Genomic DNA, 15,927 nt, shown 5'->3' on the forward strand with positions numbered 1-15,927 from the left:
CGGCCCTCCTTACTTTCCATTTCATAATAATTATGTGTTTTTTGGCACCCAGTAACTCACCTGGTAGAGGAGGTGCACCATCAACAAAGGTCCTTTCCACAGTAGCTGCAGGTTCATTTCCAGTCTTAGCAAACTGCTGCATGTCATCCCATCTTTCTCGCATTTTTACTCTAAAACCTAAAACCCAACCCAAAACAACAACAACAAAAAAAACAATTTGTTGCAAGGCATGCTAATGCTACAAACTTTCAGATACAATTTATGCCACTGATGCCCAGCAAGTTTGCAAGTAAAGCCACATTAACGTTAAAGATCTTTGAAAGTATTTATCAGACTACATCCCAGAGGGCCCCAACAGCTGGACAGAACGATAGACAGAGAACAGGGGTACCCGGGCCCCCCACCACCATGCCAACATTAGCTTAAGAGGGTTTGATCCATCCATCCTGGAGGAGGTGATGCATGCTCTGTGCAGTGTTTTTAATTGAACTACTTCTAAATCTTTCACATATAGACGGATTCTAAGTTCCTCCCAATTCTGTCTGACTGAAAAAACAAAATATAAGTTTGCTATCTTAATAAAAAAAATAATACTAGTCTTCAGGGTTCAATAAAGACCAGTGATAATGTAATGTAGATTTGTACAATTCTTTATCCTATGTGTTAAAATGCCATTCTAAATTGTTAAAGTGGTTTTGTTGATTGGTTGGTTAAATGTTGTGAATATTTTTATGTGTATTTATGTGAAGCAGTTGACGTCTAGAAATAGAGGACAAATTTCAGAATTTTTAGCCATAAAGTGAAGTCATTTGGTCATATCATTTGGTTGTAGGGAAGTCACAGTCAAACATAGCCAATGGTTCGAGTGAGGTCAAATTCTTATTTAGGTTGATGGTGCCAGTCAACAATGAACTTACACTGCCCTCTACTGGAGCTTTAGGTATACTACAGCTGATTCATTGATCGAAATTTTAGTTCAGGCAATAAGCCAAAGGTGATAGGCCCTTTGTTGTCCATGATGATGGACTTCATAAAGGTCTGCATAAAGAGCAGAGGCTAGAAAAGTCACATTTGTGCTGTTGATCATATCAGAAATCGGTAAAAACGAACTAACCAGAGAGCATCATCAGTTGTCACTGCAGCTTAATAATGGTGTTCATTTAATATTATATTATTTAAGTAATAAATATTCATTTAATTGCTTATTTCTTTTTTTTTTTAACTTCTTTTTGTATTGTTTCACCTGTATCAGAAATGTAATAAAAATATCTACTTGCTGGAATAAATAATCAACATGACACACCACCTAACTTCATAATTTCAGCATATTATTTCCATGCCTTAAGAGAGTTCAGTCAATATTTGTGAACATGAGCTCCTGTCTCTCAATGCCAGAAACCAATACCCAAATGAGCTTTATTCTACTGTAGTGTTCTCAATACAGAAAGACAAAATGTCCATGTGTATTCTTATCATTCCCCTGCCCTGACTGCTCTCTGTTTCACCGAAAACATCTTTAATTCAAATTTTAAATTCAAATGACTTTATTTGCATGACATTACACTGTACAGAGCACCTTTACATGTAGAAAAGTTAACATTAGCATCTTTTACTATTCATTGTGTAGGAGCAGCTCTGGACTTAATACTCTATGACATCACACATTTGAGTTTTAGCACTGTAGTTTTGCGGAGAGAGTTGTTCATGTTTAGTAATATTTTTGGACCACAGGATGATATGTATGAATTTAAATTCCCAGCCTCTCTCGCTGCCATTTTCCATGCATCCACCGGTGTCCTTTCTATCACCTGACTGCTCCACCAATCAACACACCTGCTCACCCCCTGGCTGTCCCAATCCCACTCCCGTTTCTCGCGTGGGTTTGTGCACGAGCCCACCTACTGTTTTCCTGTGTTACTTCAAAATGTGGCACGGGATCGTTTTAAAGCCACCAGAACCTAAACCTGCGCCTGCCTGGACTTCTCTCTGCTCCTTTTCAGCGACTCTGTGGATTTATTTTAACGTCTGTTTGGACTTCTTGGACTTGTTACTCTTCACTGTGAGTTTCTCTTGAAATGCCGTTGCATACATAACTAAATAATTACAACACATACATACATACATATATATGTATGTATGTATGTATGTATGTGTTGTAATTATTTAGTTATGTATGCAACGGCATTTCAAGAGAATATAATATATTTCCTTGTTTTTTTAAAATTATTTTTTAAGAAGTAGAAGATGAAAACCTTTCTGCAATTATGTTACTTAGCCTGCGCGATGCCTATAAGATGACTCTTCATGGTATTACAGAGAGTTTAGAGGCAGGGCTTTTTAACGCCGACTCGACACCAGTAAATAGACGCGCCCCCAGCTGAAGTTTACAGTTAGGCAGCGTCGCAATTTGATACCGTGGAAGAAGAATGTTACTCTCATTTTCAACATTATTTTTCTTATTCTCATGCCTCTGTAGTTTGACAGAGGCAGACAGAGACTTATCGCATTTACCGAGGATGACATTCGGGGAGAAAGGTATGAACAATATCGCATTTCTCTTCAACGCTGAGACATGAAATAGTTTTGAAATTTAGATGATGCAGCAACTCGTCGTGGAAGACTACTAAGAAGAAAAAAAAAACCCCAAAATATTTTAAAATATTTTGAGGAATGTAATTTATGTTGGCAGACAGCAGGTCTGCTGCATTGCCTCAGTTTAATTTCTGAAGTGTTCCTCTGGCACAGTATGAGGTTTCTAGAAGCTCCAGGCATCAGAGTACTGAAAATTCTTCTGTAGGAATTAAATCATGATAGAAAACTGAAGGACAATGATACGAGTGATTGACTACATAGACACAAACACTCTAAAATCATTAATTTTATTAGTTTAATTTCCCTTTTTGCACATATATGTGAATAGAAAGAAAAAAAAATAATGGTAAGAATTTAAAGAGTTTGAGCATTGTGCAGGAGAGGTTAGAAGCCAAAAGAGCTCATGGAAATACTCTTTGGTGTAGTATAGTAGACGAGGTGGATGTACTACTAGGTAGCTGGGTAGGTTACTGAGGAAGGAAGTGAATACTCTTATATATTCCTGTGGCTTTTTGGCTGAAAGGTATATATACTGTAAAAAAAAAAAAAAAAAAACTCTGAAAAAGAAGTGGGTATACTCTGTATACCTGAGTATACCCCCCCTACACTCAAGATACTCAAAAATCATACATTAAAAAGTAAAATATCAAAACAATTTATCAAAGTTTCTGGACTAGGCAGTGATGCAAAATTGATAGAAGTGTACAAATTACAAAAGTTTATAATCACAAGTGAAGATACATAAAATAATAATCAAGTAAAGTGTTTGTAAATTTAAAGGGAGTCCAACAATATGGAAAATAAAACTCATTATGTGGAACATTAGTGAATATCTAAGGAAGATTTTGGTGAAGTTGTGAAAAAAACAGACAAGTAAGATGCACATGTTTATGCACAAGTCTGGTATCTGTCACATTAAAAATAGATAGAAATTAATGTTTTCTGAAGAGTACATCAGTGGCATCTTTTAGCAGGCTAATCATTCTCAAAAATGACTTTTGAATTAAAAAATATCTTATTGAGATAACTGGGACATATAGTGGCAAAAGTAGTTTTACAATACCTAATATGAAGATTAAAAAAAAAGAAAGTTAAAATACATGAATTATTAACTGTACTTATTTTACTAAAGATACCAATTGACTTCAGTCTCTTTACAGACAACTTCAATATGGTATTTTCATGTTTGTTTTTTTGTCTGCTTGACTCCAAGGAGTTATTTCGATGAGTATTTGGGTGTTTTATTTTTTTTTAATTTTTTGTTACAAAAGATCATAAAAGCAGATTTTTTTTATTGAGAGTTTTATCATCTGAAACCATATGGAAATAGATGAAAGATGTTCATTTGTCTAACATATAAAAACTTTCATATGAAGATGTGTCATCAGCAAATACATGAGGCAGTACATTTTAGCCAACCCTAAGTAGGACATTCATGTCAACTGAAAACAGGAGGTCCACTCTAAGAAGTTATCATAGATGAATTAGTTATTTTGTCATTGGGATATAATCAAAATGTACTATCACAGCCACCATGGATATTATAGTAACATTAAAACTAAAGAATTAAAAAAAGTATATTTACTGAACAATAACAGTATAAACTGAGCTTGTCAAGTTATTGCACCAATTAGGGAACTTTCTCACTTCATGAACAACAGGTCTTTTTAACAGATGACATATGATGACACATGAGGAAACATGCAGATATAAACAAAAAAAAAAGGATCGATATCAAAATTCCAGTTAAGTGCATCAGTGCATGCTCCCTTGCTGTCACACTTGATGATTGAATGATTTACCGGGACTCTTAAAGAGGAAAAGAGCCATTGTTACTGTTGTCAGTAATATCTGTACTTTCTGCTGTGATGAGTCAAATGTCTGCTTAAAGCACCAATAAGAAGAACAACAGTGCGGAAAGTTGTCTTTGTCATCCAAATGGTACCCAAATTTCCAAGTCAAAGAGGACTGTTACCAAAAGTACGTTTAAAGATTGGAAACACACTGGTGGGTTGTTCGTGAGACATGATGCAGACAAAGCAGATATTTATGCAGTAGCCAGCCAAAAAGCTTCTAAGAGGCACAATAAATAGGACAGTGTAACAGTCAGTTTCTCTGTCCGTCCTCTGCAGCCACATTCCCTAAATTCCCACGCCCCCCATTGCCATTTTCCATCCATCCACCAGATGCCCTCAGATTGTCTTTACCACTTTTTCACTAGCAAGGACCACACCTCAATCGGAATTAATTTTAACAATTTATTGACGTGAATGTAGATTTGGTATAAACATTGATGTTGGATTATTGGAATGGATGGTTGAGTGCGGGGTGGGGAAGCTTCGGTGGGAATCCGCCGTGGCTCCCGGGCACGACAGATCCCCAAAAGCGTGCATTATATGAGAGAGGAAAAAGCCGATTTGAGATCTCTTAGGTCGGAACGGACGTAACGGTGATAAGCTTGGGAGGACCATCTGCCCATGATCTGAATAAAGTGTTCCGGTATACTGCTGCGGGAAGCCGAGGTGACAGCTCCGATTCTGAAAGAATGTCCGGAGTAATTCATGGGAGAGATGCCTGACAATGACGGGACCTGACGGAAGTGTTGGTGGAACCAGAAGCCGGTAACCACCTGGCCGGATTCAGATGCAAACAGAGGGTCATCTTGGGATTTGCTTTGTGATGTCCGGAAATGTAAGTAATTGGAGAGAATAAGGAAGGCGTTTAGAACTGATTGAATGTTAAAGTAGAAGACAGGAGTGGGTTGGCTAGATTAGTTGGTTTTGGTTCTTTTTAAAAATAACTATGGTGTCGTTAGAGAAAAAAAGGTCCGAGAGGCAGGCGTGCTGACGTGGATCGTATCGAAGGGTCGAAGCAGTGAATTCTGAGCATCTGAGGAAACGGAAGAAGGCGAGAATGAACATTGCCTCTTGAGTTTGGTTGACGTGAGGTATGCTATATCTGGAGCGGATGGTGTGGATACAGCGTGACAGCAGATCCGTGGTTAATGGGAGTCTACGAGGATTTTGGGCTGGTTCTTAGTGTGAGAGGCCTCTGAGCAGTGAGGTGATCTGGGGATGACCATGAGCTGGCCATGACTACCGGTTAGGAGTTTAGAGATGAACGAAATGCCGCTGAGGTAGACTTTGATTGTCTGGGTTTTGATTTCCCAAGACAGAATGGCCGTGGGTGATGAAGCAGGTTAAGGTGATGAGATCAAATGAAGGAAAAGTGATGTTATGCATGTCGTGAAAGTTGTGGAAACAATTCCAAGCCGACCGATATGGAGAGAGAGTTGCATGGGGACAGGCTATTGATGATGGTGTTCTGAGATTCCTGATCAGGGGCATGAAAGCTGGGTTTAGATGTTGAAAGACAAGGTCGAATATGGAGGAACCGGAGTTGGGTGTGCGTCTACATGAGGAGCCAAGCTTCTGAACTTCTTTATTTATGATGTCAAACTACTGCGAGATTGTCTGAGTAGATGAGGACAGATAGGCGACTCCATTCACGGCCCCATAACGTGGTGGTGACGATGATGGGGTAGATCTCAAAGAGAGCAGAGAAAGTGACCTGGCAGTCTCCTTCCAACTCTTGGGGCCATTTGCCTACGAACCAACTTTCATCGTAAAAAAACCCCAAAACCGGCAGACGGAGCCGCGTCATCGAAAAAGTTGACGTCCTGAGGATGAGACAGGTGATCGTCATAAAGAAGGAGAATCGTTCCAATCGCCGAGCAGACGGAGCCAGAACCAGAGCTCGGCGCGGCTGGGCGCAACGAGAGAGACGGAGGCCATGAGCGACGGGACGGAAGAAGCGACAGGCAACGGATGAGAAAGGAAGCCCCCCCCCGGGGAACAATGCGGATGCAGGCTTCGAGGGTAAGCAGTAGAGGGCACTGGCAGCCCAGTGCCAGAAGCCCCAAGGAGAGTGAACCGTTGCAGTAGCCGATGTCGTACGTCTGTGGGCCCCCGACATCTCGGTGCCAGATGCCCCAAGGAGAGCCAACTGTCGAAGTCACTGTGAACGTACAACTGGGGGCAGCGGCACCTTGGTGCCAGATGCCCCAGCGAAAGCGAAGTGGTGTGGTTGCCGGGCGTGCACGGCCGGGGGCAATGGCATCCCAATGCCGGACTCCCCAGCAAAGCAATCCGCTGCAGGCATCGATGTTAAGCAGTAGAGGGCACTGGCGGCCCGGTGCAGTCAAGAATCTGGGTACGAAGATCGGAGGGAACCGGAGAAAGCGCCAGGAGGGCGGAAGGGAGGATCGGCTGTGGCCAGGGTGAAAGTAGGCAAAGGCCGCCACAACAGAAAACGATTGGAAAGGAGACCAGAACCGTGGACGAAACGACATGGTGCACAGGATGAGAGGGAAAATTCGGTGGCAGCCCGGTGCCAACAACCCCGGCCCAGACGGGTTGGGAGGCGTAGGCGGGAGTCTCAACCAAGGCCGGCTGCTGCGGGTCGTTCGGAGGCACGGTGAGGGGCACTGACAACCCGGTGCCAGATGCCCCAGCAAGAGCGAACTGGTGCAGTGGCTGGGATTGCACGACTGGGGACGCCGACAACCCAACAGACCAGGAAGCTGTGGGTGTACGACTGGGGACAACTGCATCCCGGTGCAGGGTGCCCCAGCAAGAGCGAAGTGGTGCGATTGTCGAGCATAAGCGGCCGAGGGCACCGATACCCCGGTGCCAGAAATTCCATCAAGAAACAAATGCTGCAATTGCTAAGGTTGAGCGGCAGCCCGGTGCCAGGTGCCCCAAGGGGACAGAGCTGCTGTGGATGGCCAGGAAGAGCAGGAAGTGGCGCTGACATCCCAGTGCCAGGCGGTCCAACATGAGCGGGCTGCTCAAATTGAGGAGGGAGAACAGTCAAGGCGACACAGCGTCGAGAATCCCAGGTCAGGTGAGCTGGCGGGAGTGGGAGGGCGCCACGACACATCAGACGCCTCAAGCAAACCTGACCTCCGCGGCCGGTGGGACCGAGGTAAAGCGACTTTTTCTTTTTTTTTTTTTTTTTTTGTGTGTTTTCGGGTTATTCCTTGGGTGATGTGAGGGTCTAAGGGCAGAGGGATGTCGTAAACTGTACAGCCCACTGAGGCGAACCATGTTTTGTGATAATGGGCTCAACAAATAAAATTTACTTGACTAGACTTGACTTGACTCGCCCGAGGCAGCATGTCCCCGCTTCCTATTCGGCACGGGCCGCCGGAAGTGGTTGAAGACGAACCGGCCCTTTAACCGAGGTGCTGACGTCATGGCACACGACGGGAGCCACCGCGATGACGTCACCCGGAAGAGCGCCGATGTTGACAGAGCAGCACTCAGATGTCAGGATATCAAAAAGCTTGTTGTCAGTTCTGCGAAACGGTATTCCCCGGTCTGCAAAGGCGGCCGGCAATCGGGAGACCTCGCTGGAGCGCGGTGACGCCGCGCTCCACACGGTGCTCCAGCGCTCGTCGCTCGACATCGGGCCGCCGAGCCGGCAGAGTCGAGACAACGGCGGGAGGCCGTCACCATCCTCCGCTGCGATGGAGTAGGAGAACCGCAGCGGTGCAGGGCTGCACGGGGGCGACCGCGTCCTCTTCTTTCCGCTGAGGGTGGTGGACCAGGAGATGCAGAGGAACCATCGGCCGAGCCGTACATCTGGATGGTGAGCGGAGAGGAGCCGGGTGGAACATGGACCATGGAGGCAACCGAGGGGCCGGCGGCCGGTTGCACTGCCGAAGTCGGTGTCTCCGGCACGGATGTGACAGAGAAGTTGTCGGCGTCGGACCCTGAGGACGCCTGCACGGCCAGATGGAGACGGCGAGGGCCATCGTCACGGCTTTGACCGAAGGTTGTCATCCGATGGAGACAGAGAGACAGAATCCATAATAGGGGTGAGTGAGCGAACCGCAGCCGACTGAGAGCGAAACGCTACGTGGTGTGTCGGTACGCGCTCGTGCAGAATAACGAGAACGAAAGGGGGAGATTGGGTTAGGAGGATATTTAAGCCGGAAGAGGCGCGGTTGAGGTGCGGTAGAGGTGTGGTCCTGCTCCTGAAACTCTGCTATAAAGCTTCACTAGATGGAGAGTAAGGTTAGCAAACACTTTTGTGATAGAAGACTGGAGACCATGTCAAGATTGTCATTGCTGTTCCTTTCCATGCTAGACAAAATATACCATTGCATGAATCTGAATGTTCCTTTACTTCTGCTTCCCCTTTCTGTTTAGTATCATTCTAAATGGCATACATTTTGGTCTCTGGCTGCTGATTAGACAAAACAAGCAACATAAATATGTAATATTTAAATATGATATTAAAAACTCACAAACAGTCTTTCCATCAAAGTCATTACAATTCACCCTAGGACATGGATATCTACTCCAACTTCCATGATCATCCATCCAAAAGTCGAGACATTTCACCCAAAACAACCTCATGCTGGCATTAGGGAAAAGTCAGAGAATCACTGAAGTACTTCATCTTGGAGTCAGGAATGTCTGTAAAAAGTTGGAATTTGTTGAAGAATTTGCCATTTGAGGATCGCTCATATCAGCACCAAAGTTCATGGAAATCCATCTAACCATAGTTCACAAAAGACGAAAAATGTCAACCTCATGGTAGCATTTGAGGAAAGATAGAGGAAACTGTACAAAATTCCATGGCAATTCATGCTGTAGTTGTTGAGATACTTTAATCTGGACTAGGGGTGGACCAATGGATCAACGCTGTCATTGTAAAAGGACAATATGACCTTATCTCATGCACAACCAATGTTTTTTTCATTATTTTTTTAATCGTAGAGGCTGCAGTGAAAAAGTCACCCTTGCCTGAACACAATGCACCTGTAGGGATTGTTCTGCAAAGAAAGTCAGGCATTGTCATGGTTGCCGGACGCAAACACCTGAATTCATTTGACTTTCAAAATCCTCAGAAGGTAGTGAACATCTCATACTGTTTGATTACAGTGCAAATTTCTACAGTCTGTTCCAAAAACAGATTGCATGAATTTATATGGATGTGGAATATAATGCTTGTCCTATATCTTTTCTCTTACCAGACTCCTCGGGAAATACACGTGCCATGGACTGCATGCATCAACAATGGGCCTCCACAAAGAGTAAAAGCAGTAAAATAATTTAAAATAAGAGCAAACAGCAGAGCATGTTATATGTTGGTCATATTTGATTGAAACATTACAAAAATTCTTGCCCTTTTTCCTTTAGAATTGCAACTATAACATCACTCTGGTCCATAACAAGTCCGAAGACAACACAGTGTTTCTGTGTGGAAGTAATGATAAGGGAACAATGTGCTGTGACATGGTAGGACACTACAGAGATGTACTGGATATGTTACTGAGAATTGAAGAAAAATGTCTATTTTGCTGTGAAAGCACTGGGGAAAATCAGCGGGGTGCTCCTGTGTCTAGTCATACCTGTTAACACTGCTCATGGTAACAAACCGATTCTTCTTCATTGTGTTAAAAAAGTCACTGATAACTATTTAAAGAACAAGGAAGTGCAACACTTCCTGTTTTTGCAAGTGTTCATGCCTCTGTGGCATTATGTTTCAGGTTACTTAACCGTTCATATGTCTAGCAGTCCCATTCATGTGAATGTAACATCTAAAGAACACCTTGATGGAATTTCTTCAGATTTGGCACAAAGTTCACTTGGACTCAACATTTCGATTCATTTGATTTTAGTGGTCCAAGGTCACCGTGACCTTGCATCCATCTCATTCTCAATGCAATATCTCAAGAACACCTTGAGAGAATATCTTAAAATCTGTCACAAACATTTACTTGGAATTAGGAATGAACTGATTCGAATTTGTTGGTCAAAGGTCAGTGTCGCCTCACAAATCTGTTTTTGGCTAATATGCAAATCATGACAAAAGTTCCCACAATTGTCTAATGGGATACATTGATGAAGTAATGACATTTTATATCCGAAAGGTCAACTCTACTGTGACATCATAATGCTGCTTTAAACACTTTCAGCCATTATTCAATGTCATAACTCAGGAAAAGAAGGGGAGGCACTTGGTCAGATACTGAAATGGTAATATGTCATTGTCATATGTTAATATGTCATATGTCAGATACATTTCAGTATCTGACCAAATGCCTCTTTGGGCTAATTGCATAGATCTTTTGTGCTGCCAGGTTGAAGATGTTTGTAAAGCATCCATGTTTTCAAAGACATGGATGTAAACTGTAAGTGCAACTTGAGTGGTTCGCATATGACTGCAAGGGGGTCATTCTGTGTTGTTGTTGTTGTTGTTGTTGTTGTTGTTGTTTTTCAGATGTAGCTTTAAAATGCATAGGGCTTATGAATTTGGTATGCTGAATCATTCAATCACATTTCTGCTACCAGATTGAGAATAGCAGAGATAGTTAAAGACCTTCTGTGTTTTCTTATAGAATTTAGCAGAGCAGTCACCCAGGTGCAGTCAGCTGAAAGAAATAAATAAAAGCATAAGGGAATTTGTCATAAAGGAAGGTGAAGCATCTGCTCTTGTAGGTGAGTTTCTGTATACACAGTATCTTTTCTATGGTGATAGCTTTTTTACCTCTCTACCCTCCAGCGTACTACTAACGTGCTTTACTCATGTCAACACTTTCCTATGATTCTGTCGCCTTTTTTTGCCAACATTCTTTTTAATGACATTGTGCTAGAGCTTCCTGCTTGTTCCTGCTATTCATTCCTACTGGCATCACTGCAAGTACACGGCCATTCTAACTTTGCTTATCAGTGAGCTGTTTTTCATGCAGGAGAAACTGACATCTGGAATTTGAAAGGTGAACTAATGCTTGCTGCAAAACAAAAGCAAAGCAATCCTGCTTACTTAAAAATAATAACTTTATAAAAAATAATATTCTGTGTTGTCTTTGCATTATCCCCAGATCATGATCTCTATATTACATACTCTGGATCTCAAGAGTATGTTGGCATCCACAGGTTTGGGGAAAACAGTATTGCACCGGCAAGCCATGATAAAGGTATTTGCATTGAGATTAGTTTTCTATAAGGACTTGAGAAGTTTCATTAGTTAAATGATGTTCACTTCATATATTCTAAGACTATATAGGTAAATATTTACACTGCTTTCTGTCTTTAGAGCAGCACTATGTTGGTCTGGTGATCAGCAAACAGAAAGACAATCACTTGCAGAATAAAGTTTATGCCTTCTATAAGGAAAAGAACCGAGAGACAGACTTGGACAGTGAAATGTGGCTCCCTTTTGTGACACGGGTTTGCATGGTAAGACCTGCATAATTGTGGAATTAATGTTGCATTTTTCATTTTAAGTTTTCAAGCTTGATTTTTATGAAAATGTATTTTTTAGCATCAGATACATGCACAAAGTAGCTGCTCTATGTGCATTATGCATGATTGATTGATCATTCAGCTATTTATTGCTTCAAGGCCGATCGTGGCGGTCCCAAGAACACCTTGCAGTCCAGCTGGACATCCCAGATGAGTGCCAGGCTCTTTTGTGGAGATCCTGACAGCGGACAGCATTTCTCTGAGCTGGTGGACGTGGCTACTGTGCGTGCAAAGCATTGGCAGGATACCAGGGTTTATGCACTCTTCAGAAATGAATGGTATGAATCCATTATCATACATGTATTCAAGAAAAGGTAGAAGGGATATTATTAAGTTTTAGAACACTTTTACATTTCAAGTTTTAATAAGGTTTGGGTAAAATAAATGCTCTCAAACATTAAGTACAGTGTAAGTGTGATCATAGTGAAAGCATTAGCCAAATGAAATGTTTTGCTGGTGACCCATTTTGGAAAAAGTCTTAGACCAACATCATCAAATTAAAGTTAGCCACAATGATGGGACATAAAAAGCAGAATGACTTTGCTGTTGTTGTGTCTTTTCATAGAACAGCAGAGATACTTATTGTGTCAGACATAACTGCAGACTATCATGACATGGGAATCAAAACTAAAAACAGCTGTTCACACAAAAGTAAAGGAAGAGAAATGTAACTCCTCTCTCAAGTTAACTCCAGTTCTCCTTTCTAAGCTTAGTTCCATCTGCTCAGCTTTTTTTCAGTTTTTGAAAATCAAGGCTAAAATCTCTACTGACCTCACAACAGTTTCTTATAGCACCTTATGTCTGTGTATATCTGCTGACTTATGTGTCTCTCTGCAGGAACATGAGTGCTGTTTGTGTCTACTCAATACAAGATGTTGAAAAGATCTTTCTGTCCTCCGCGTTCAAAGGCACAGACCTCCAAACAGGCAGGCGTAGGGAGGTATGTGTTATGCAAATTGGTCTCTTTGATCTCCTTGATCTCCAATATAGCCGCAAGACACATAAACTCAGAGATGGTTTTGTGTCTCTTTGGAGGCATTATGCATTTTTTGTGGGTTTGTGTGTCTTTGAGGTAATTTTTTTTGTCTTATTTTTGTCATTCATCTCTTTGTGGTCATTTGAGTCTCTTCCATGTCTGTATGTGTGAATTAGAGATTTGACATTTTGCAAGTAAATGCCAGGGGAGACCCTGCAAAAATGTCCAGAAACACCATAAAAAAGCATGTAAAAACAAAACAACTAAAAATGCCATACCATAGTTTTAGGAAAAATGTCAAAATATGATATGTTAAAAAACCCCCAGCTGAAAACCACATAAAATCACATTAAATAGCATGCAGAGACACGCCATAGCATAGGATGTTGCAGAAACAGACAGAAACACCATAAAGTAGCATGTAAAAAAATGACCAAAAATGCCGTACTATAGTATTGCTAAAAATGTTATAATATGACATGTCCAAAAAACAGCTGAAAAACCCCATAAAACCACATAAAATAGCATGCCCAGATACGCCATAGCATAGGATGTTGCAAAAATGGCCCAAAACACCATAATATGGCTTATCGACAAAACGACCGAAAATGCCATACTATAGAATGGCAAAAAAGGTCAAAATATAACATTTCCAAAAAACAGCTTAAAACAACAATAAATAGAGTGCAGAAACATATCATAGCATAAAATATTTCAAAATCACCTATAGTATGGTGTAAAACTCAAAATTTGACATGTCCAAAAAACAGCTGAAAAACCCTATAAAATAGCATGTTGAAAAGATGACCAAAAAAGCAAGGCTATAGTATGGTAAAAATGTCAAAATATGACCTGTCCATAAAATTGCTGAAAACCACATAAAATAGCAAACTTTGACATTTCCATAAAACAGTTGAAAACAATTTAGTATAGCATGTATAGGCATGTACTGTATACAGTGTTGAAAAACCATCCAAAAACAGCCCCAAAACCCATAAAATAGCATGTTGAAAAAATGACCAAATAAGCAAGGCTATAGTATGGCGAAAATGTCAAAATTTGACATGTCCAAAAATCACCTGAAAACCACTTAGTATAGCATGTAGAAGCATGTTATTGTATACAGTGTTGAAAAACCATCCAAAAACAGCCCAATAACCCCTACAACAGCATGTTGAAAAAATGACCAAAAAAGCAAGGCTATAGTATGGCGAAAATGTTAAAAATTTGACATGTTCAAGAAATACCTGAAAACCACCTAGTATAGCATGTATAGTCATGTGATTCTATACAGTGTTGAAAAACCATCCACAAACAGCCCCAAAACTCCTAAAATAGCATGTTAAAAAAATGACCAAAAAAGCAAGGCTATAGTATGGCGAAAATGTCAAAATATGACATGTCCAAAAAAACACCTGAAAACTACTTAGTATAGCATGTAAAGGCATGTTACTGGATACAGTGTTGAAAAAACATCAAAAACAGCCCAAAAACCCATAAAATACAAGTTCAAAAAAAAGAACAAAACACAAGGCTATAGTATGGCTAAAATGTCAAAATTTTACATGTCCAAGAAACACCTGAAAACCACTTCGTATAGCATGTAGAAGCATGTTATTGTATACAGTGTTGAAAAACCATCCAAAAACAGCCCAATAACCCCTACAACAGCATGGTGAAAAAATGACCAAAAAAGCAAGGCTATAGTATGGCGAAAATGTTAAAAATTTGACATGTTCAAGAAATACCTGAAAACCACCTAGTATAGCATGTATAGTCATGTGATTCTATACAGTGTTGAAAAACCATCCACAAACAGCCCCAAAACCCCTAAAATAGCATGTTAAAAAAATGACCAAAAAAGCAAGACTATAGTATGGCAAAAATGTCAAAATTTTACATGTCCAAAAAACTGCTGAAAACCACTTGATATAGCATGAAGAGGCACGTGATTGTGTATAGTGTTGAAAAAACATTCAAAAACAGCCCCCAAAACCCCTAAAATAGCATGTTGAAAAAATGACCAAAAAAGCAAGGCTATAGTATGGTGAAAATGTCCAAATTTGGCATGTCCAAAAAACAGCTGAAAACCACTTAATATAGCATGAAGAGGCACGTGATTGTGTATAGTGTTGAAAAAACATCCAAAAACAGCCCAATAACCCCTAAAATAGCATGTTGAAAAAATGACCAAAAAAGCAAGACTATAGTATGGCAAAAATGTCATCAAAATATGACATGTCCAAAAAAACACCTGAAAACTACTTAGTATAGCATGTAAAGGCATGTTACTGTATACAGTGTTGAAAAAACATCAAAAACAGCCCAAAAACCCATAAAATACAAGTTAAAAAAAAGAACAAAACACAAGGCTATAGTATGGTGAAAATGTCAAAAATTTGACATGTCCAAAAAACAGCTGAAAACCACTTAGTATAGCGTGTAGAGGCATGTAGTAATATAGTGTTGAAAAAATATCCCTCAAAGGCCGAAAAAAGCATTAGAGTCATGTGATTCTATACAGTGTTAAAAAAACATTAAAAAAAATAGCCCCCAAAACCCACAAAATAACATGTTGAAAAAATGACGAAAAAAGCAAGGCTATAGTATGGTGAAAATGTCAAAATTTGACATGTCCAAAAAACAGCTGAAAACCACTTAATATAGCATGAAGAGGCACGTGATTGTGTATAGTGTTGAAAAAACATCCAAAAACAGCCCAATAACCCATAAAATAGCATGTTGAAAAAATGACCAAAAAAGCAAGGCTATAGTATGGTGAAAATGTCAAAATTTGACATGTCCAAAAAACAACTGAAAACTACTTAGAATAGCATGTAGAGGCATGTTATTGTATACAGTGTTGAAAAAACCATTCAAAAGCAGCCCAAAAACCCATAAAATAGCATGTTTAAAAAATGACCAAAAGAGCAAGGCTGTTGTACGGCTAAAATGTCAAAAATTTGACATGTCAAAAAAACACCTGAAAACCACTTAGTATAGCATGTAGAGGTGTGTTATTGTATACAGTGTTGAAAA

The 15,927-nt window shown here is 40.6% G+C and overlaps 1 protein-coding gene across 2 annotated transcripts in view; it reads left to right on the forward strand.

The window, feature by feature from the left end:
- Positions 1-1,686: 1,686 nt before the first annotated feature.
- The window catches only part of LOC121941091 (semaphorin-7A), a 35,541-nt gene continuing 21,300 nt past the window's right edge, over positions 1,687-15,927 (forward strand). The window contains exons 1-9 of one of the 2 annotated variants that reach the window (XM_042483821.1): positions 1,687-2,059; positions 9,381-9,514; positions 9,638-9,697; positions 9,804-9,902; positions 11,006-11,105; positions 11,489-11,584; positions 11,704-11,846; positions 12,012-12,190; positions 12,750-12,852. In XM_042483821.1, coding sequence (XP_042339755.1) covers positions 9,461-9,514; positions 9,638-9,697; positions 9,804-9,902; positions 11,006-11,105; positions 11,489-11,584; positions 11,704-11,846; positions 12,012-12,190; positions 12,750-12,852 — 834 coding nt within the window. In that variant the 5' untranslated portion in view covers positions 1,687-2,059; positions 9,381-9,460. Of the gene's footprint in view, positions 2,060-2,361; positions 2,536-9,380; positions 9,515-9,637; positions 9,698-9,803; positions 9,903-11,005; positions 11,106-11,488; positions 11,585-11,703; positions 11,847-12,011; positions 12,191-12,749; positions 12,853-15,927 lie in introns of those variants that run through there. The other variant, XM_042483813.1, reaches the window with a different exon arrangement.

Source organism: Plectropomus leopardus, chromosome 1 (assembly GCF_008729295.1).
Source record: "Plectropomus leopardus isolate mb chromosome 1, YSFRI_Pleo_2.0, whole genome shotgun sequence".
Classification (NCBI taxonomy): Eukaryota; Metazoa; Chordata; class Actinopteri; order Perciformes; family Serranidae; genus Plectropomus; species Plectropomus leopardus.